Here is a 23,240-nt window from a genome sequence, read left to right on the forward strand (position 1 = left end):
TGTGATTTCTCCATCTTTCTCTCTTCGAACATTTATATATGGAGCAATGATAATATAAAATAAAAATTAACAATCATTTGGAGTCAAAAATAATATTTTATTTTATTTTAAGGTTTTTCTTTATTTTTTTTTTAATGGCAGTATTGGGCATCTTATAACATTCCATAATTCATCGTTAGAATATTAATTAGATTTTTATTAAAAAGAAATGCCATTGAAAAGGGTATTTTTGACAAAAATCATTCCATTCCAAATTTAATGATGGTAAACCAAACAATAGAATGGTAATAATCATTTCATTCCATAACGATTCACCGTGTCACACCAAACAATGGAATAATATTCTCATTCCATTCTATTCTCATTTTCATTCCATTCTGAGCTGCATTCCATTCCATTCTTGCACATCAAACGTAGCCTTTTTTCTTCTATTCTCCTTACCTTTTCAGCCTCCCTGATTTGCAAAGATCCTGTATGCTCAAATAATTGTGAGTGAGCTGTTCTACATCAAGAAACATGCTTTAGAGGAGGATTATCTCTTGCAGATTTGGGGAGAAGAGGGGCGGTTGGAGCTCTTTAGTCGTGAGGAGCCCTGGAAGGGGTTGGCATTTGGAAATTCATCAGAAAGGGATAAGATAAATTTTCTAAACGCATCAAATTTAGGCTTTGGATGGTAGAGACCTTTGTTTTTAGCAAAACATTTTGTGGAGACCGCTCATTGGCATGCTCCTTCTCTAGGATTTTCCAGATTGCTCAAGATAGATAGGCCTTGGTTGCTGACATTACCAGCTTTAGAGGGAGTCTGACCTAGGATGCGCGGTTTGGTAAGGCACCTCCAGGATTGGGAGTTGGAAGATGCCATGGGGTTTTTGGAGCTGCCCTACCGTCAAAATGTGAGTGGCAGAGGGTCCAACTTCTGGGCATGGCTGACCTCTTCTCAGGGGAGGTTCCATGTTAGCTCTTTCTGTAGGAGTCCGAGTCTCTCAAATGTTTCGAGGCCTTTCTTTCCGTGGAAGGCAATTTGGCTCACTAAAGCCCCTCTCAAGGTAGACTTCGTTGCTTAGACGGTAGTTTTGGGGAGGATTTTGACTCTGAATAACCTAAGGAGGAAGGGACAAATTATTGTCAATTGGTGTTGCATGTGCAAGAAAGATGAAGAGACGATTAACCACCTTCTTTTGCATTGTCCAGTGGCCCAGGAGAGTTGGGTTTGCTTTTGAGTCTGTTTGGGATTTAGTGGGTCGTGCCTTGGTCCTCAAAAGTCACAATAGAGGCTTAGAGAAGTTATACATTGGTTCCCAAGCTTGTGATTTTTGGAGGATTGCACCCTATGTGTTTGGTGGTGTCTATGGAGAGAATGGAATAATAGATACTTTGATGGCAAGGAGACTTCTATTGGGGCTAGGGTTGCAAACGAGCCGAGCTTTGGAGTGTTTGGGCTCGACTCGGCAAACTGAAGGGAGTGTCCGAGCTCGGCTCGTGATTGATCAAGCTCTCACCAACACTAATCGAGCTCGGTTTGCCAATGTTCGAATATAATCAAGCCGAGCTCGATTGCTCGTTTACGAGCATAGGTATATACATATATAAGAGCAGCAAGGGGAAAAGATAGAGAAATTTGTGAAGACACATAAACTAGAAGAGATATACATTAACTTTCATGGAATCAAAGCATACAATAGCGTATATGTATATATAAGAGCAGAAAGGGGAGAAGATGAAAGAGAAATTTGAAAAAATAAAGAAGAAAAGGAAGAGATATACAGTAACGTACATGGATATCAATTGCTTGAGTGTTGTCGGATTTTTGGTCACCGACCAGTGGTTATTAGTTCGTGTTATGTGTCGTGGGAATTGACTCGTAGTTGCCGATTTTGCTGGTTGGGAATGTTTAGGTTAGGTCGTGGTTAGGTATGCAGAGGAGAATGGTTAAGGAATAGGGTTCACTAGTTGCAAAATACATGAGAGAGAGAGAGAGAGCAGATGGAGGCGGCCTTTCTTATTCCATCAACCCTAAAATATTCTTTGCATAATAACCACAAACTCTATATACAATTACAATCTGACCCCAACATAAATATATATATCTACATATAAATGTGCTACATACAATTACAATCTGACCCCAACTTTTGTATATATTATAATTGGGTATGTGTGTGTATATATATATATATTATAATCGAGTATATTCGTGAACGCATTATCGAGCCTAGTTCATGAACGGTTCATGAACAAACGAGTCGAGTCTACTAATATTCAAACTCGACTCGTTTATAAATCGAGCCTTATAATTCGGCTCGAGCTCGGTTCACTTATTAACGAGCCGAGCTCAAGCCAAGTAATTAACGAGCCGAGCAAGAGCCATTCGCAAACAGCTCGGCTCGTTTGCAGCCCTAATTGGGGCGTTGAAATTCTACATTATTAGTTCTCTTTTTTGGTGGGTATATTGGAAAAATTGTAAATATTTGGGGGAGATAGTTGATTTTTTTTGGATATATTGATAATTGAGGGGCCCTATTCGGTCCTCGTGTAGTTTTTACGAGCTGCATTCCCCGCTTGAACGCTAATAAAATGTAAAATGTCAAAAAAAAAATTTGTGCTTACAATGCTTGAAGGAGACAGACTCTGACGATGAGCTTTTGTTGTTTTTGGGTACCCGAGACTATAACGGTCCTTTCGTTTGTAAGCGGGATGCACTCCCCTCTTGAGCGGTTTTCTAATGTACTTTACTTATAAAAATAAAACATAAATAAAGAGATGATATTGGTATCAAGCCTCCTAAATCTATAGCTAAAGTTATGCGTAGATAACCAATGGGTCTTTAGCCCAATGGTATAACCTCCCTACTCTCATAGAGGAGGGAAGCGGTTCGAGCCTGGCATTGGCAATGTGTGCGCAAGTACTTACCTGACCAAAAAAAATATAATAATAATAATTAAAAATATATATATTTAAAAATAAGAAGAAGAAGAAGAAGTTGGGTGTAAAGAATGGGATGATTGCCTTGTTGGACAATTTATTGACAAAAAACTTCCATTTTTCACCATAAACAGTATTACAAGGTGATTATGGGATAAGAAAGGTTTGGTGGCAGTCATAGCAAATAGGCAAGGGTTCTTCTTTTGATTCTCAGATTGCAAGCTATGGATGCTATTTTGGATAAAGGGCCTTGACGTTTTTCGGATAGGCATCTGATTCTATGAAAATGGAGTCCAAAGCTGCAACTAGTAAAGGAAGATCTAAAGAAGATACCTTTGTGGGTTAAGATTCATAAAATCCAACTGGAATGAGGATGGTCTGATTTACATTGCTAGCTCGGTTGGGATCCCCCTATATGCTGACCAGATGATTCTGAGGAAAAGAAAAGGATATCCTTTGCTCAAATATGTGTTGAGGTGGAGCTAGCAAGCAATTACCTACCGAAATTGATCTATATGTGGACGATAATGAATGGATCCCAATAAAAGTTGAATTCCAATGGTGCCATCTGTTTGCATTGAATGCAAGGTATTTGGGCACTCGAACACTAATTGTCAAAAACTTGCAAAGAGTAGTGGTGGGGTCTTGGATGTTGGGAAGAAGGTTCAGAGTAGATGGATTTAAGTTAAGAGGAAGGAGAAGGAAGTGATTTGTAAAGATCGTATTAATCCTGTTCTACTATTCTGTTGAGGTTGTGATGACCGTGTCATCTTTTTCCCTTTTTCCGGCATTTTTATTTATTTATTTATTATTTATTTATTTCTTTATTCCTTTTCGCGTTACCTTAGAGTTTTATAGAACCCGAGGTAGGTTTGGTGTCCAGAATCGGTTTCCGTCACCGCACGCATTTGCTTTATTTTATTTTACTGTCGATGCATGACTTAATTGTGTAGAGAAGCATGCTTATTTTAATTTTATTTTCTAGGGGTATAAATGCATAGTTTCTTCGAAAACATTTTCTTTTTTTGGGATTATTTGTGTAATTAACTTTTTAAGATATTTTGTTTTAGGGACCTTTTTGTAATTATTTTTGTGAGATATTTAGAAGAGGGACCATTTTGCAATTTGTGAAAAGTATGACAAGTGTCACCTTTTCCTTGGTCCACTAGTTGACTTTTGGGTGGAACACTTGGAAGCTTAGGATTTTGACAAGTGTAGGTTTGTGATTAAACGTTGTGAGGAGGCCTAAGATCATGACAAGTGGAGGGGTGTGATGTGTGTGTGTGAGAGAGAGAGAGGTGGTGTTAGTATAGGTTTTTTAGCTTTACAACTATTTTAGTTAGTGGACTTTCTTGTATTTTTCTTTGCCTTCCTCATTTCTCACACCTAGACTCCATTAAAGGCCTCGAAACCCTAGCCTCCATAGCTTTGATTTCAAGCTCCTTGCCCTCATCTTTTGGTCTTGCACTTGGAAGACAAAAGCTTCCCCTCACCCTTGTCTACCACACCTTAGCTTGGATTTCCATTTTGCTTCCATTTCTTTGAGGTTTCTAGAGATACAATTCTCTAGTGAGGTAGGGGATGTTTTATGTTTATACCCTTAGTGTTTTAATGTGTCTTTTGAGGTTAATATACATTGTGTGCATGTTATTTAAATTCTAGGATCGCATATAGATGAATATTGTATGTAACTAACGTAGGGTTTCATGTTGTTAAAGGCTTGTACGTGATTTACTTCTTGTATTGATATTATTTCATTTGGAGGTGATTTAAATCCTAGTGATTTCTAATTGTTGTAATTATGAAGTTCTTGTGTAATCTTGTCAATAATTTAATTGTGAAATTGATACTATGTTGTTGTATAATTAAGGGTTTGAGACTTACTTTGTGTTAGCATGAATGGATTCCCTAAAATTGACAACATTGTATTAGTGTATTATCTATTATCTCCTCCATCTTCATTTTTCAGATCTTTATGAATGGATATATTCATATGATTTGGGTATATGTATATGTAAACCTATAAATCAATTTAGTTATATATATATATATATATTAATATTTGATACCCAGGTCAATGATAGATTCTGATCTTCTCCGGCTTGCTTTCTCTTTATCTTGTTTTCTCTTTGGCTGCTTCTTTATCTTCTTCCTCTCTATTTTAAAAAGAAAGAAAAGTCTCCGGCGTGTCTTCAGGCATGTCCAATTGATGTCCGGCGACTCTTCCAGCGTGTCCAATCGGTGTCCGGCCGTGTCCGTTTAATTAAAAAATACAGGACACGATTTGGGAGTGTCGAACACTTGTCCGAGCTTCTGACATGCTTGTCCGCGTCGGACACATGTCCGACACTAGTACGCAGCCTATGATAGCCGTGTCGGTGCTTCATAGGCTGACAATAACCCTGTGCTATCCTATGTTCAGAGTTTCTTGGAAGTTGAAAATGCTAAAGCATGAGTTAAAATCTCTAAATAAAAAAAAGTAAGAGAATATCTCTGTCAAAGTTTTAAAGAAAGAGAACAGTTGTTAACTATTCAGAAGAAACTGGATGCAAACCCTTTGGATGGTGCTTTAAGAGCTGAGGAGAGAGAAGCTATGCAAATTTTCTATCATGATTCCAAAGCCGAAGAAAGTTAGTTAAAGCAGAATTTTAAAGTCCAATGGCTAAGACTAGGGGGAAAAAATTTTAAATTCTATTTGTTGTCCATTAACCGAAAAAAGGCTATTTACAGCATTGGTGTAATTACTGCTGAAGATGGCAGTAGAATTGAACAGAACATTGTCAATTGCCATGAGAAATTATTATAGTCTAATGGCAGGAATTACAATTTGAATGACGCTAAACTACCATATTCCCACCTAAATAAAGACCAATAGAGTATGCTAGCTGAATAGGAAGTGAGAAAGGTTATGTTGATCTTAAATCTGGTAAGGCCCCAGGGCCAGATGGATTTCAAGCTTCCTTCTTCAAAAAAATTTGTTTCTTCTCTTCTGGTAAGATGTTGACTGAATGAAATTCTATCATCATTCCTTGTTCTGTTGTTCCTATATGCACTAATCCCTCTAAAGCACCTGCCAATTTCCTGCTGCAATACACTTTGTAAATGTGTTTCTGAAATCACTGCCAATAGAATCAATTTGGTGCTTCCTAGTTGTATCTCTAATACCCAATCTGCTTTTGTCTATGGGAGGTACATTTCTGACGACATTCTGCTAGCTGAAGACTAGTTAAGGAATTATCATAAACAAGGGGAATCCTAGGTGCTATGAAGATAGATGTGAGGAAAGCTTATGATTCTCTTGAAATCATGGTTGTTAAAATCGCAATCCTGATCTTAGGATCATACGATCCTTTGATCCCATATCACACAATCGATCTAGATAGCACCAAAGATTGTTTCCTAGTAGTATCATTGTCGAATCGTTCGGATTGCAGGTGGGATCCTAGGATCGGACGATCCTATGTGATCCCAGTGATTCTACATTCTAGGTTTGTTTCTTTATTTTTAAAGTTGGTTGGGCCTATAGGGTAAGAAGCCCAACCTTTTGGTAGCCCAATTGCATAAAAAGACATGGGAAAAAAAAAGGTTAGAACTTAGAAACTTCAAAATCAAAATAGAGCCAGGGATCAAAATTTCTCTCCCACAAAGACCCACTACAGCAGCTCTCTGGCTATTTTGACCTCCGGTGAGCTCCAGCAAACTCCAGCCAGCACAAACCGCATCTTTATTTATCCCCTTTTTTAAAAACAAAAATCAGAGAGATTGTTGGTTCTCCCTCTGTTATATCCCTTTGTTCCTTTTCTATGTTATTTTCCACTTTTGTTACTTTTAAGTTTTATCCATCCGTTTTTCTTTTTCCTGAAGAATCTGAAGATGAGATTTTTTACAAATTTGCATGATGATTTAAGCTGTTATTAATTTGTATTTTGTCCAATTATTGGGCTATTGCCAGTTGTTTTTTCAGTAAAATATGAACTAAAAACTTAATTTTCGCAAGTTTGCATGATGATGTTAAGCTGTTAATTTGTATTTTGTATAAATGTTGGGTGGTTGCCTATTGTTAATTTGTATGATCATGCTGTTCTTAAAGTGGATAAATACAAATGTTATAACTCATATTGTAGATGTCTGCATCTGGTTCTTAGATGTTTGTATGAACTTATCCCTAGATATATGTTACATATGTTTGGAGTGGCATTTCTATATTTTTTTTTTGTGCTTTGGGCTTATTTTTTATTTATTTTATAGATTTTTTTAATTAGAAATTTAGTTTGAGTTGTTTTTCCACTAGTTTTGGAGAAATTTCCGGTCCCCGATCTGATCTTACGGTCCCAATCTCGACAACCTTGCTTAAAATGGAAATTTCCATTACAAGTGCTTGAAGCTATGGTATTTCTTGCAGTGGTTATCCTGTGGATTAGAGCATATCTAGTGTCAGTTAAATTCCCAGTGGTGATAAATGGTGAGTTAAATGGGTATTTTGGTTGCAGTAGGGGGGGCTTAGGCAGGGTACCCCATTTCTCCCAACCTTTTTGTGATTGCCATGGAGGCTCTAAGCCTATTTATTCAAAAGGAAGTGGCTCTCAGTTCTGGTTTTGACTACCATTTGAGATGCAGCAAGCTTCAGATTACAAATTTCTCCTTTGTTGGTAATTCAATGATTTTTTGTGCAGGTAATGTGAATCTCATTACAATTTTAAAGTCCACTATGGATAAGTTTAGCTTTGCTTCAGATTCATTCCCACATCCCTCTAGAGCATGGCTTTTATGGCTGGAGTTGATGATCAAGCGCTCATATCCTATCTATTCTGAACTTTCAATTGGCTGAGCTTCCATAGATTGTAATGTTTGGTGGAAAAGATTACAAGGAAGATTAAGACTTGGGTTAACAAAGTTATAACCTTTGCTGGCAAATTACAATTAGTTAACTCTATCCTATTTTCAATTAGTGTATACAGATTGCCATCATTCATCCTTCAAAGAAGATAACTGAGGACATTGAAAAGCTTTTGAAAAGTTTCTTATGGGAAGGAACTCATCAGTTCTCTGGAGGTATAAAGGTGTGCTGGGATGAAGTTTGTCTTCCAAAAAAGGAGGTAGGTTCAGGAATCAAACACGTGGTTGTTTGGAACAAGGCTGCTCTGCTGAAACATTTGTGGGCTCTGCTGCAGCTTTCCACTGACACTCTGTGGGTCAGCATTTTGATTTTGAAGGTTCCTGGAGATTTTTCATGGACTTGGAGAAAACATTTAAATATGAGGGAATTATTAAGGAAGCATGTTGGAGCAATCTGAATGTAGAAGAGAATCTGAGAAGATTCAAATTAATACTGGTACAAAAGATGTTAGGTGTCAAGGAATGGACATTAAAGTAAAAAATGCTCATGTAATCATCATACCTTCCAGAGCAGCTGGACCATGGTTTAAGCTGGTGCACAAAGTTTATGCTCCTAAATTTTCTACCAATTTGTGGCTAGCAATGAAGGGTAGATTATATATTACGGACAAAATAATCGCCATGGGGTTCTATAAATCATGTATCTGTGTTTTTTAAATCAGTAGCATGAGACCAGCTCTCATTTGTTTTTTGAGCGTGCTGTTACTGGTTGCATATGGTCTGGAATTACAGCTCTGTGCCCTCTTCATGGCCAAACCAGTTAAGCCGGATTATCAACTCCTATTTAGCTAAGTTAAAGGGGAAAAGCCTATTTGCTGTCACTGGGAATCTTATTTTGGCTGCTACAGTATAATTTGTTTGAAGGAAAGAAACTCCAGAATATTTGATAAAAAAATGTTAAACCAGTTCCTCAAGTCCAGCAGGAAATTATTGATGCCATCAGATGCAAGCTTAGGGCTGCAAAAGACTAAAGCATCCAAGCAGAATCCATGGTTTATTCAGAATTGGGATTTACCAGCTCATGCCTAAAACTTTTCTGAGTTTCTTGCTTTTCAAAGGCTGCTTTGTTTTTCTGCTGCTTCTTTGTAATCAGTATTTGAAGGTTTTCTGCTTTGGTTATGCTTGTAGGGCTATGTAGTTTTGGATGTCTGTCCCTGCTGCTTAGCTTTCTGTTATGCAGTGTTCGTGGTTTTGGTAGTTTGATAAGGTTTTTTGTTTGTCTTGAGTCCGTCTGTTGGTCTGTTAATTTGTTGTGTTTACGTTGGTGGTTGCTCTGCTGGTAGCCTTGTAGGTTTTAGGTTCCTGTTTTGGGAGGTGTGCCTCCTTGGTTTTTGTACATAATTGTTCCATCTTTATAAATTTTATCTTAGCACAAAAAGAAAAAGAAAAAAAAAGTTTTTTACTTGGGGTTTTCTGTGTAAAAATTGTTTATGTAATTGCTTGACATTTTATTAATGCTCTCAATATTTAAATCATTGCTATTGCTGCATCTTAAATATAATCGTTAAGACTTTAAAAGTCAGTTATTGTTAGGTCACCCCTCCTGTAGATCTATGTAAGGGCAAAGCACACTCTGACTATCTGAGCCTAGAGTAACGACCCTTAGCATTTCAATTGGTATCAGAGCATATCAATGGTGAGTTTCTCAGGAAGGAAGGGAAAGATGCACTACCTGAAGATCCCGAAATGTGGCCTCTTCAATGGACAATTTAGAGGCAATTTCAGCTACTTGCTTATACTTTTCTTCATATTTCTTAGCGAGAGACTCTGCCTGAAATACAATCATTGTCAGAGTCAACAAAAACCAGATCTCCAGCACAAAAAGAAATCCATTTCTCAACAAAAGAGAGAATCAATTATTTCCATCTTAGAAAATACCTCACGCTTATCTGCTAACGCCCTTTCCGTGATCTCATTAAGTCGATTATCACACCTGCTTTTGTACAGAACCTGGGAGAAGAAAAGGAAACAAATGAACTAAGAACAAAAAAGGAAAAAAGTGATCTAGGATAAGTACATGATGAACTTTGAATCTATAGAATGTATGGCCGCAGAATGTTAAATAATGTGTACATCTTGGGTATGCATGACTCCAAGGATTAAAAAGGGGAACCACTCACAAGGTCCTGCATTTTTGTCCTGTAGAACTCAAGCTTCTCTTTAGAATCTAGAAGAACCTTTTCCTTATTTTCAACCTACATTAACAAAAGTAAGAGACTCAGTTGACATTCATGGTAAAGATTGCATTAAAAGAATTGCATGGCACCACGAAAGCATGTTAAAGTTTCTCCATAAAAAGTTTTTTTTTTTTTTTTTTTGGTCCTTCCACACCCTCCAGCAGCTTGCAGCTTGTGCGACAGCCACCTTTCTTTTTTTCCCCTAAATAATGCAAGAATTATTAATGGAAGAAGAAATAAAAAAATAAAAAATAAAAAAAAACAGAAAGCTAATCATGACCAAGTGATCCTTGCAATTTAAAATCACAGAATCCAATTTTAATATTGCTCTTGACCTCAAGATTCTTGCAAATAAAAGAAATAAATAGAAGGTTGAAAAATAAGAAAATCCAGCCGCTTTGCCCCAGCTAACTCTATCCTTGGGAAACCAAAAGAACTGCCGAAGGAAAGGGATGTTGTCTGTCCCTTGGCCCAGTACTCATACTGGAAACCACGATCGAGTTCGACTAAACAGCAATCTTCCAGTAAACAACACCAACCCCCTCCCCTCCCTCCCCCCCCCCCCCCCCCCCCCCCCCCCCCCCCCACCCCTTTTTCCCAAAAATAAATAAATAACAACAAAAACTAAATATGTTCTTCTTGGTCGACTTTGATGATCAAACCTAAAACTACATACCCAAACACATAAAATTCAATTCAGAAGTGGGGATACTCGGTTCCATTTTCTTTTCACGTGTTGTTCCATCAATTTCTAAAAAACTTTGCAATATATTAAGATTAAAACTTGAGACTGATGCATTGCAGACAGTCTTGTAAATGAAATCCCAAATCCCACATCTAATCACCCAAATTTCAGTATTTTCCCAACAGAATTATTTACTTGAAACATTAATTAAAAATTGCATCATATTATTCATTAAACCAAAAATAACATGAAGAACATACACAAACAAAGAGTAGGGACAAGTTGATAACAATTTTAGGGGGAAAAAAACTTCACCATGAACTCCACCATGATGGGTTAGAATAGCATTAGAAGTAAACTTCATCAATTGTTCACAGAAGTTACGGAACAACCAACAGAAATGACTAATTGTCAAATGAAAGACAACATTGAAGGGGGTTTCTCAAAGTTTGTGGAATAATAATGGACCCAATAAGTCAGGTCAAATTTTAGCCTTTACCAGGCATAATCCATTAATTTCAGCCAAAAACATGGAAGCATTTTCCTCACTTTCTTAACAACTTGCGAACAGCCTCTTGGATTTGCAGTATCATTCAATTAACCATCACTTGGTTTTTGTTATCAAGACGTTGAAATTTCTTTGTTTATTGGCCTCATGAAACCAGAAAACAATTCAGATAAGGAGATTTTAAGCAAAAAGTAGGAGAAATTATTTTTTCTAATTCTAGCAATTTTGCAGGGAATGAACCACGGGGAAAAGGGGGGCAGGGTAGTACATTCTTCTGTGCTTCTGCAGGCTCTTCAGAATTCAAATTCAGTGAATTTTGCTCCCCATCCCTGAGTTGATTCAGATGAGAATTCTCCGTTGATGGCATTCTTGCCTTCTGGTGATTAAACTGCATTGTTGCATCAGCCTGAGGAAATGTTATCGGCATTGAAGGCCTCAAACCAGATGCAGGTGTCGCTGGCTGGGCACCATGGATCCCTTGCTGAGGCCTCAAACCTAAACATAATGAAGGAGAATGAATTACTGAGAAGAAAATTTTGGGAAGAAAGATTGAAGTACTTAAAATTCAACTGAAATAAATACCAGCAGTGGGTCCCCAAGCTGTGGGTCCATATGAAGCATTGACCTGACCAGTCAAGGACAACAAAGTCTCATCGAGCAAAACATTACTTGGAAGCGTAGGTGGAAGAGAACGGCCTTCCCTGTACCGCTCCATTAGATAAAGAGCAATGCAAAACTCCCTCAAAGAAAGCATGCTATCATTATCTTGATCTGATAAGTCCCAAACCTGCTTTAACACCTCTGCCGAAGGATAACGACATAAATGAGCAAGATGTAATCAAAGAAACAAACCAATCTAAATATTATTTTTTTTACATTGCTACACAAGGAAAATAATATATATATATATATAAGAAATCAAAAAAACATGGGACTCTATAGAGCTTCAATAACAAGGGGGGAAAGAAAAGAATAAAGTATATCATGGAACATTTTAAGTAGAACAACTTGGTCACTCCATCGTCCAAGAATCTTGAATGCCAAGTACTCACGTTTGCAAAGTTATGAAAGCCCGACTCTTTGTCATGCACTATCCAAGAGGAATTTATTGCTGTCCTTGTTATTTTCATTTTACATTCAGGCTAAGAGACTACAATAAAATCAGGATCTGCACTCAAGTAGGCAGGTAAAGGAAATTTGGAAACTAAGCACTTCAAATGTGATACAGAAGGAAATGACAAATGAGTACACTAAAGCAGGTGAAAAATAAAACCCAAGGGCCTCGGGGATTTCCCATTACTGGGGGAGAGATCAAAGACCTTGAGCTTGCAGAAGTGATGAAACTATTTGGAGAAAAGACGCATAATATCCTTCATAATGCAGTCAAAGGTATTCCCTCGTCCTCCTATGAATGGGTTCTTTATCAATCAAAAGGCAAATAATGATGAAACTGTGAAGCTCAAAGACATATAGACATATACAGCGCAACATAAATTTGGTACCCATAATAACACTGCAGAAAGAAAGGGCAAAGAAAATATTTGGGGGGTGGGGAGTTTCTGACATCTGACAAACAATAAAAAAGGTAAAGAATACATAAAGCAAAAAGCTAATCTCGTAGAAAAGTATATCTACCTCTCGGCAGTCTCCAACTCAAGAATAAGTTACGCGCCTCGTTACCAGTAATTTTTCCATCCCTGTCACTATCTACTTCCACAAACACTTTCGTATATTTCTGAACACCTGCCGGTGTCATTCTTGGCCATGGAATCTGGGACTGTTCAGAAGCAGACTTTCCAACCTCAACTGAAATTCCAGCTGATGCAAGCGAGGATGTATGTTGAGATACAACCTGTTGGTTTGGTTTCAACTGTGTCTGAGTCTGCTGAAGCTGACCTCCTCTAGACTGCCTCATAAAATTACTCTGTAATGACTCCAATGGATCAGGCTTAGCTGAAGAATGGGACCCAGTAGATACCGGAGCAACGGCTGACGAGGCAGGTGCACTGTTGACCGAATAAGTTTGTCCAGAAGAACCATGCATAGTTACAGATGGGGTGGCAGAAAACACATCGCCTCCAAATATTTGGTCAGAAGCAAACCCATTTCCAGATCCAACTGATGCTTTGAAATCTTTAACTGCTGTTAAGGAAGGTGTTGAAATTAGATCCTGTGGTTTGGATACAACTGAGGCCATTGACTGACTAATTCCTTTATTAGGGACTTGTGATGTTGCTCCCGTTGGAGTTCCACCAGTCCTTCCACCAAGCCAATCGCTTGAGATGTTTGAGTTCGGAAGACCAAGACCCACATTACTACCTCCAGTGGGAAAAGCAGGGCCTGCAGCACCCTGTGCTGGACGCGAAGCAGTACCAGTAGCCGTGGGAAGAGGCGGCCTCGCTGAATGATTTCCTTGAGATGAGAAAATTTGTGGGTTCATATTTGCATTTGGAGGTACTTGTCCTCCAAAGCCATGATTTTGGGATGCTGTTGGTGCAACTGCACCCATCTGAATCGCAGATGCAGCAGCCATTGGATTCAACTGAGGTGCAGGAGCAAGTGCTAAATTAATCTGCGGAGCAGGAATTTTAGCTGAAGCAGGACCATATAACGCCGCCTTCACAATATCTGGTGTTAGATCTCGCTTACTTTGTGCGACAGTTACAAGTTTAAGAGCATTATAAAATTCAGCACGACCAAGGAAACCACTACGGCTCTGATCAGCATGCATCCATATCTACAGTTGAGTGGAAGAATGTGTTAATCAAACTGTCACAAGCCCCAAATTAAAATCTATAAATTTTGTTCTAAAAAGTCCAAATCACCACAAAAAGAGTACTGAAAGAGAAAAGGTAGAGCAGTACTAGTAATAGATTTCCCATTTGTACCAGTAAATGAAACATTATAGAATACAAACAGCGCATTGCTACTGTGTCCAACCAGGCAAAGTATGATTGCTCCTCTAAATAAAAATTGTGGGAAAATAAGATTTATTAGTTGTGTACAGGCTGTTAATAGCTAGGGATTTATTGGTTGTGTACAGGCTGCTGTTAATAGCTAGAGATTTATTAGTTATTGCAATCCCTGATTTCTAGGGATCAGGATCAGTTTTTATTAGCTTCCTAGAATAGCATTATTCTGATGTATATATAAGAGTGTATTCCCAATTCTTTAATCAATTGATTCGATTACCAATTTCAGTAATTTTGTCATGGTATCAGAGCTCTAGGCTCGTTTTCTGGGTAATCGTCTTCTCTTGGCCTTCTTTGCTAGTTCTTTTTTCCTAGTGTTCTTGTTCTGTGAAAATCCAGTGTTATCAAACCTGTGGATTCCATCTCTCTCTCTAAATCATGCCAGCATCTACTGAAACCAGCGACACTTCAGAGATTCCTGTAACTGGAAGCAACGGCTCTGTCCCAACAGGAGAATTGCAGAATATCCAGGCAGCGTATAGGTTGAACGGGAAAAATTATCTGAAGTGGTCTCAAATGGTCCGCAAGTTCTTGAAAGGAAGAGGGAAACTGAGCCACTTGCTTGGTAATGGTCCAGAGAAGGAGGATCCTAAGTTTGATGCTTGGGATGAAGAAGACTCTATGGTTATGTCATGGTTATGGAACTCTATGTTACCAGAAATCAGCAACACTTGTATGTTTTTGAGCACGACCAAGGAGATATGGGAAGCAGTCAAGCAGACCTATTCCAAAGTACGTGATGCTGCACAGATCTATGAGATCAAGACCAAAGTCTCCGCTACCAAACAGGGTAATCGATCAGTCACCGAATATTCCAACCTCTTGAAGGGTCTATGGCAGGAGATGGATCATTATCACTGCATTCAGATGAAGTGCAGTGAAGATGCAGCCATCCTTAAGAGGTTTGTTGAAAAGGACAGAATTTATGATTTTCTTGCAGGTTTAAACATCGAATTTGATGTTGTAAGACTGCAAATACTTGGAAAAGAAGATCTGCCAACCTTAAATGAGGCAATTGCAATTGTTCTTGCTGAGGAAGGAAGAAGGGGTGTTATGATTGAAACTCACACAATAGAGAGTTCGGCCTTGGTGTCAAAAAACACGGCTATGAAGAATTATGGCTCCGAACAGCGTTTTGGAGAAGGCAATGGGCAAACTGATATGTCAAAACCATTCAACAAGGATTCTCTGTGGTGCACATACTGCAAAAAATCCCGCCATACTAAGGAGAAGTGCTGGAAGCTCCATGGAAAGCCTCAAATTGTGAACAAAGCTTGGTCAGAAAAGAGTGGACAGCCAAGAGGACAGGGACAGGCACATGTGGCAACCACACAATCCAACAGTGAAGACAATCTTTCAATCCCATTTGCTGAATTCAACAAAGAAGAGATAGAGAAATTAAGGAGCCTATTAGGAACGTTGGAGAAACCGTCTACAGCAGGTACTTGTTCTTTGGTGTTCTCAGGTATTTCCTCTCCTTCCCCCTCTTCTTATGTTTTTAGTGCTTCGAATATAGTCTCCTCAAACTCCTGGGTCATTGACTCAGAAGCTACAAATCACATGACCCACTCCTCAAAAAAATTTATTTCATATACCCCTTGTCCTAGCAATAGGAAAATAATAACAGCTGAAGGTTCAGTGACAACCGTGGTTGGTCAAGGAGATGTTTTTTTGAATGACCACCTTACACTTAAGAATGTCCTCCATGTCCCAAAACTATGCACCAATCTTGTGTCAATCCAGAAACTCACTACAGATTCTAATTGCAGTGTGACGTTTTATCCTCTCCGTTGTATATTTCAAGAACAGGGCACGAAGAGGATGATTGGACATGCTAGGGAGAGGGATGGTCTATACTACCTTGAAGAATCAAATTGACAAAATAGAGTTGAGCGTTTGTCACCATTATCATTTCTTTCCGAGTCATTCAAATCCAATAAAGATAAGATATGGCTTCAACACCTTCGTCTTGGTCACCCATCATTTAGTGTTCTCAAAATAATGTTTCCTTCATTGTTCAAAAGTTTATCCATTGAAAATTTTCATTGCGACGTATGTGAACTTGCAAAGCACAAACGTACTTCTTTTCAAATCAGCAATAAAAGAACTTCTGTTCCATTTACCTTGATTCACAGTGACATTTGGGGACCTTCCACTGTTACTAATGTTTCTGGGGCAAGGTGGTTTGTCTCATTTATTGATGATTGCACTCGTGTCTTGGATTTTTCTATTAAAAAATAAATCGGATGTGAGCTGTGTTTCCAATTTTTTTCAATATGGTCAAAAGTCAGTTTGGTGTGGTGATAAAGAGATTCCGATCGGACAATGCTAAGGACTACTTTAATCAAATTCTCTCTCCGTATTTCCAAAAACAGGGCATGATACATGAATCCTCTTGTGTTAGCACACCTCAACAAAATGGGGTGGCCGAACGAAAGAACGGCCACCTTCTTGATATTACAAGAGCTTTCTTGTTCCAAAAAAATGTTCCAAAACAATACTTGGAGGAGGCTGTTTTAACCGCTCTCATCAATCGGCTTCCTACAAGAGTCCTTGGTTTTAAAAGTCCAATGCAGGTCCTTACACAGTTCTTTCCCAATTTTAACGCATCTAATAATCTTGTTCCAAAGATATTTGGTTGTGGTGCCTTTGTTCATGTGCATTCTCAAAACAGGGGAAAACTTGATCCTCGAGCTCTCAAATGTGTCTTTCTTGGCTATTCCTCCACCCAAAAGGGCTACAAATGCTATCATCCTCCGACAAGGAGATTTTATGTGTCTGCTGATGTTACTTTTGTCAAACAAGATCAGTACTTTAACGGTCCTTATCTTCGGGGGGAGACATCCTTCATAGAAGATAAGGATAAGGATTTTTTTCTCCTTGAGTTTCCAGCCCCTATCTCTCATCAATCCGAGTCAAACATACTCCCAAACATACAGTCCGAGCCAAACACACGGTCAGAAGCCGAGCCTCATACACCCAAATCACAAGGAGTGTTACATGGGAATCAAACTCGAGACTCTACTCGTCCATTGCAAATTTACTCAAGGAAAAGAGCACCAATCTCTCAACCTGTGCAAGTTCAATCACCCAAATCTGCTCCTGATAATGTTGAGGTAATTACTCAACCTAATGATAACACTAATGAAACCTCTGAACAAAATGATTATGATGTCCCTATTGCAAATAGAAAAGGAACTCGAACTTGTACCAAACACCCTCTTTATCTATCCATGTCATATAAGAATCTTTCTCATAACCATAGGGCCTTTCTTACTAGCTCAAATACAGTCCCTATTCCCAAAACTTTATCCAATGCATTAGGAAATGAGAATTGGGAAAATGCTATAAAGGTTGAAATGGAAGCACTTGAGAAAAACAAGACTTGGGACTTGGTGAGACTGCCTAGAGGGAAGAAGTCGGTTGGGTGTAAATGGGTGTTCACAACCAGAGGAAAGGTATAAGGCAAGATTAGTTGCCAAAGGGTATACACAAACCTACGGCATAGATTATCTTGAGACTTTTGCTCCAGTTGCTAAGATGAATACTGTGAAAATTCTGTTATCAGTGGCTGCAAATTTTGGCTAGAGATTACAGCAATTTGATGTCAAGAATGCCTTCTTACATGGCGATCTTGAGGAGGAGATCTATATGGAGATTCCGCCTGGGTTTGGCTCAAATGAAAAGGAAGGAATGGTATGCAAGCTTAAAAAAGCTTTGTATGGACTGAAACAATCCCCAAGAGCTTGGTTTGGGAGATTTACCAAAGTGATGGTGAGTATGGGATATAAGCAAAGTCAAGTAGATCATACATTGTTTGTAAAACACTCAGCATTAGGGGAAGTGACAGTATTGTTGGTCTATGTGGATGACATCATAGTAACAGGAGATGACTTGGAAGGAATGGAGAGTTTGAAGAAACAGTTAGTGAAGGAATTCGAGATCAAAGAGCTAGGAAAACTGAAGTACTTTCTTGGTATTGAAGTAGCCCACTCTCGGCAAGGGATTTTTATATCACAACAAAAATTTGTGTTCTTGTTGGCTGATACAGGCAAGCTGGGATGTAAGCCAGTTGAGATACCTATGGAGTCAAACCACAAACTTTGTGATGCTCCAGAAGACATAGCCGTGGATAAAGGCTCTTTTCAGAGACTTGTGGGGAAGTTAATTTATTTGTCACATACCAGGCCGGATATAGCTTATGATGTGAGTGTTTTTTTTTTTTTTTTTTTTTTTTTTTTTTGATAAGTAGCTTATGATGTGAGTGTTGTGAGTCAATTCATGCACAATCCCAAAGAATCACATCTCAAAGCTGTGTATAGAATTCTGCAGTACTTGAAGAGTACACCAAGAAGAGGAATTCTGTTTAAGAAAGGGGAAGGACTGACTCTTGAAGCCTACACAGATGCAGATTATGCAGGATCCGTAATTGACAGAAGATCAACCTCGGGCTATTGCACCTTCCTAGGTGGTAATCTCGTTACTTGGAGAAGCAAAAAACAGAATGTGGTTGCAAGGTCCAGCGCAGAAGCTGAATTTAGAGCGATGGCACTCGGGATATGTGAACTGCTATGGCTAAGGATAATCCTGGAAGATTTGACAGTCAGATGGGAAGGTCCAATGAAGCTTTACTGTGATAATAAATCAGCCATCAATATTGCACACAATCCCGTGCAACATGACCGCACAAAACACATTGAAGTGGATAGGCATTTTATTAAAGAGAAGTTGGATAGTGGCCTCATTTGTACTCCTTTTGTTCCTACTGGAGAACAGCTAGCAGATTTGCTTACCAAAGGATTGCCTGGAACCGTTTTTCAGAAACTAACCAGCAAGCTTGGAATGGATGACATCCATTCACCAGCTTGAGGGGGAGTGTGGGAAAATAAGATTTATTAGTTGTGTACAGGCTGTTAATAGCTAGGGATTTATTGGTTGTGTATAGGCTACTGTTAATAGCTAGAGATTTACAGGCTACAGGCTGTTAATAGCTAGAGATTTATTAGTTATTGCAATCCCTGATTTCTAGGGATCGGGATCAGTTTTTATTAGCTCCCTAGAATAGCATTATTCTGATGTATATATAAGAGTGTATTCCCAATTCTTTAATCAATTAATTCAATTACCAATTTCAGTAATTTTGTCAAAAATAAATATAAAAATTATTTCCAAAGGAAATAGTGAAGTGGCACAAATGCAAGTGCAACATCACAAATTGAAATAGAAGTAGACAGCTATCTAGGCCACAAACAACCACAGGACAATGTCTATATATTACAATCTGTAAAACATGTCACCGATATTCAAATAGACATGTCTTGTTTTCCTCAATTCTCTTTTTTGTATTGGTTAGGAATAACATTCACAAGGGTGCAATTAGACACTAAACTTAAACAACTGGGGATTTTTTTAAAAAAATAAAAAATAAAAAATAATAATAATAATAATAAAAAATATATATAAAAAAGAAGGAACAAGAAAAAAAGAAAGAAAAAGAAAAAGAAAAGATAGGGTATGTTAGCACTTAGCTCCTAGGTATTAGTCATTTTGTTAGTTTGGTCAGTCCTTTTTAGTCAATCACCCAATCATGTTGATTTATTGATGTAATATTAAATGAATGTGCATGAACATATGGTGATAATTTGCATAATTAGATGGCGCCCATAATCGACATGGTACACACACACTAGGATCAATGTAAATCTGGAGTGAGTGGACCATAGGACTTTAAATTAAACAAACACTTACTTATATGGCCTATAACCTCTTAAAGAGTATTAAATATGAGTGAGATTGTTTTTTTCTCACTAGAAGAGAAGATGGGTGGTGGACTTTGAAAGAAAAGAAAGTAAAACTGATGTAGGACAAGAGAGCAGCCTTAAATAGCTAAGAACTCAAAGAATTCAGAGTCTGAAAGTTCAAGAACTAGGGCAGAAATTTGGAGGTTTGATAGTAGAAATGTACAAAACCAAAGGAGAAGTGGTTGTTAATTAAAATAAACAGAGCTATGGTTCACAATATTAGTAGAGAGAAAGGATTGAAAACAACAAAAACCTACTGGAATCACACCAACAGGTCCAGGTATCACACCTAGAGAAGGCCTCACACCCTCACAAATTGTGAATCACTCACAAAGAAATCTCAAAGATATTTTTATTCATTCCTTGACTGCCACAGCAAGTTTACATCATACCCTTCTTATAGCAGCTTATGACCCTCATATTACCCCATGATTGAGGTAATCAAAAGTTGACTCTATAGCATAATAAAAGTAATCACCCCGTAATTGAGGTAAACAATATTTGACTCTAGCATAATAAAAATAATTACTATGGACGGATGTAATTTGATCGAAATTGATGCAAGCTACCATAATTATGCAATTTGACCAAATCCCCCTAATTATGCAAGACTCCAAGTGGAAGCTACCATAATTATGCAATTTGACCAAATCCCCCTAATTATGCAAGACTCCAAGTGGACCCATCGTCTAGCATGTGCCAAATTAAGGTTTGAGCCTTAGAACCCTCCTTGGCACGCCTTTTATATACCTTAAAAGGCTGCTGCCACTGTTCTCTATCAAAAAGTGTCTAAGAATAAGATGTTAAAAGAAACGACATGAAATTTAAAAAATTAAACTAATATAATGTGGAATAGGATGGCAAGAAGCATTACAAGAATAACAAAAGAGATTCTTGGGGATCAAAAGAAAGAAGGATGTTATCTAAGAAAACTTGATGGCGGATGATATCCAAACCTTCATATAAACAAAAAGGGAGTGTTATAAAATTTGGTAAAAAAATTTAGAAGTGAAGAAATCTTAGAAGATACAATTTTGCAAAGAAGGAAGCTAAAAAATTACTGAGAGGAAGCTACGAATAGAATATGTGATTTGATTGACATTTGCCCTTGGACCGAAATGGACGAATAGAATTCATGGAACCAACCATAAAAAGTTAGAAGAAAAGATTTGTTGAGTTAAATTTGAACAAAATAACATATTGAACTTGGACCCCCTCAAAAGTAAGTGTTCTGACATAATTTTGTGAATTAAAGTGTGTGTTTCATTAAATATCATCACTTTTTTAAATTAATCAAATGTAATTTGTTGGAGGGAAACTGATCCCAATATGTAGAGAAACCTCTCTCACTATGATAAAATGCGGCATCAACCTCTTTGGAGTCTTGGACTGAACTATTTGTGCAAGTACCAGCTTCTAAATAAAAATAAAAATAAAAGGTCTTCAATCATTATTTGGCTAAAAAAACATTTATGAAATGAATTAGGCATCTTTATACACAAGACAAACATTGGATCATTTTAAGAGCTTTTTATCACGCGTATAGCTTGTCAAATTGAATGAATTATTGAGAAAACAGAGTGGTTTCTTACATTGTTCTAGGCACGTGATTGGGTGATCCTGGAAGAATAATGAGTGACATTTATTCATTGAACCTTCATAACACTGGGACAACATCCCCTATGGTTTTTACTTTGTCACTTTGATCTTATTGACTTTATTTCCATTGCTTGATGGTTGATCATGCATGGCAAATGCTTAATTAAATGGAAATTACAATCGAAATTACAATCGAACTTAAAGTACATTCAAAAAGAAAAGAAGAGACATACTCAACCCAACTTTGTGTGTGTGATCACATATCCACTGGATACTTAAACAGTTATACTTTACCATGTTAAACCAGGTCTGTTCCAACATAATTCCATAATTACAGTTTAAGACCTCATTCAACTTCTAAGTTATCATAAACGTGACACGATTACAAATGCCCATCATTTGTATTTCATTAAGCCAGTAAAAAGAAAGATAATAGATATACGATCAGGCCACAAAAAAAGTAAGTCAAACAGAAATAGCATAGTAAGTTATAATGTTAAAGAAATTTGGGGGATATCATTCTCTAATATGTCAAAAATCAAACTTCAGAAGATATATGTCTCTGTGTGTATATATAGAGAAAGAGTATTTATTCAACCTGAGCAAGTACGTTTTTGGGTAAGCTGGATCCTTGAAAGAAAGAAACAGCTTCAGCCCCACTGATCCTGCCATCCTGATCCAAATCCGCTCTTCTGAAGTAAACATCAAATAGATCCATATTCGACCCCGCCATATTTCCAAATCAATAGCTGGAAAGCGCGACTCAAACTTCACAGTGATATTTGCAGATCAAGACATTAATTACATCAAGCAGATTTACAAATATGAGCAAATCGACGAACAATCATCATAAAAAGCTAATCATATATACACATTCGAACACTAGAAAATACACAATGAAATCAATCAATGGTAACAACTACAACTAGCAGCAGATGAATTTTGGGTTGTGTTCGTGTGATCAAAAGAATTGGATCGTGACGTTGTCGAAAAAGAATTCACCGAAAAGCGTTGGAAGACTGATATTTTCGAGAAATTTGGAAATTGTTGGAAAGTGTGGAGTACACAGAAGAGAACGTTTCTTGTATGTGATATGAATTGCTCACTATTTGTTTGTCTTACCCCTAATTCAAACAACAGAGAGATTTTAGCACGAACAATTTGGGGATTGGATTCTCTTCTTTTCCCTTTATTTTTACGTTTTTTTTTTAAAAATTTCTGAAATGACCCCAAAACTCTACCACATTTGTGAAAACCGCTGCCAAATGTCAAATACTGATTGTTGAAAATAAGGGTCAAGCGCAACCCCTCTACTATCGATATAATGCAAAAAGGTCTTTGTGTAGTATAAAACTTTTCTATACTATCAATTTGGTGCAAATAGGTTCCGATTTGGTATAAAATAATGATAATACCCTGTCAGTTGAATAAATTAATAACGATAGACACATAATGTAAAATGACCCTTTTATCTAATTTGTGTAAAATTATGTTTGTTTAGGATAAGAATAAAATAAACCTCAATTTGTATAAAATTGGTATAAGCTAAACCAAATAAACCTAAAATTAAATATAATAAAAACTCAAACCAAACAGTCCCCTACTCTATGAGACACACTTATGCCGCAGTACAATGAAGAGCTATTCCGAGGATCTTCAAAGGAACCTCAAATAAGTTGC

General features: G+C 37.6%; 1 protein-coding gene across 1 annotated transcript in view; it reads right to left on the reverse strand.

Annotated features, from left to right (window-relative positions):
* LOC132276912 (uncharacterized) overlaps positions 1–22,730 on the reverse strand; it is a 32,517-nt gene extending 9,787 nt beyond the window's left edge. The window contains exons 1-7 of the mRNA XM_059778553.1: positions 22,159–22,730; positions 12,824–13,925; positions 11,771–11,989; positions 11,457–11,683; positions 9,939–10,013; positions 9,697–9,768; positions 9,491–9,589 (exon numbers count right to left, since the gene is read on the reverse strand). Coding sequence (XP_059634536.1) covers positions 9,491–9,589; positions 9,697–9,768; positions 9,939–10,013; positions 11,457–11,683; positions 11,771–11,989; positions 12,824–13,925; positions 22,159–22,293 — 1,929 coding nt within the window. The 5' untranslated portion in view covers positions 22,294–22,730. The remainder of the gene's footprint in view (positions 1–9,490; positions 9,590–9,696; positions 9,769–9,938; positions 10,014–11,456; positions 11,684–11,770; positions 11,990–12,823; positions 13,926–22,158) is intronic.
* Positions 22,731–23,240: the final 510 nt, after the last annotated feature.

The sequence above is a fragment of the Cornus florida genome, unplaced genomic scaffold, assembly GCF_030987335.1.
Source record: "Cornus florida cultivar Cherokee Brave unplaced genomic scaffold, ASM3098733v1 CherokeeBrave_3.0.0_Hap2_Chr10, whole genome shotgun sequence".
Lineage (NCBI taxonomy): Eukaryota > Viridiplantae > Streptophyta > Magnoliopsida > Cornales > Cornaceae > Cornus > Cornus florida.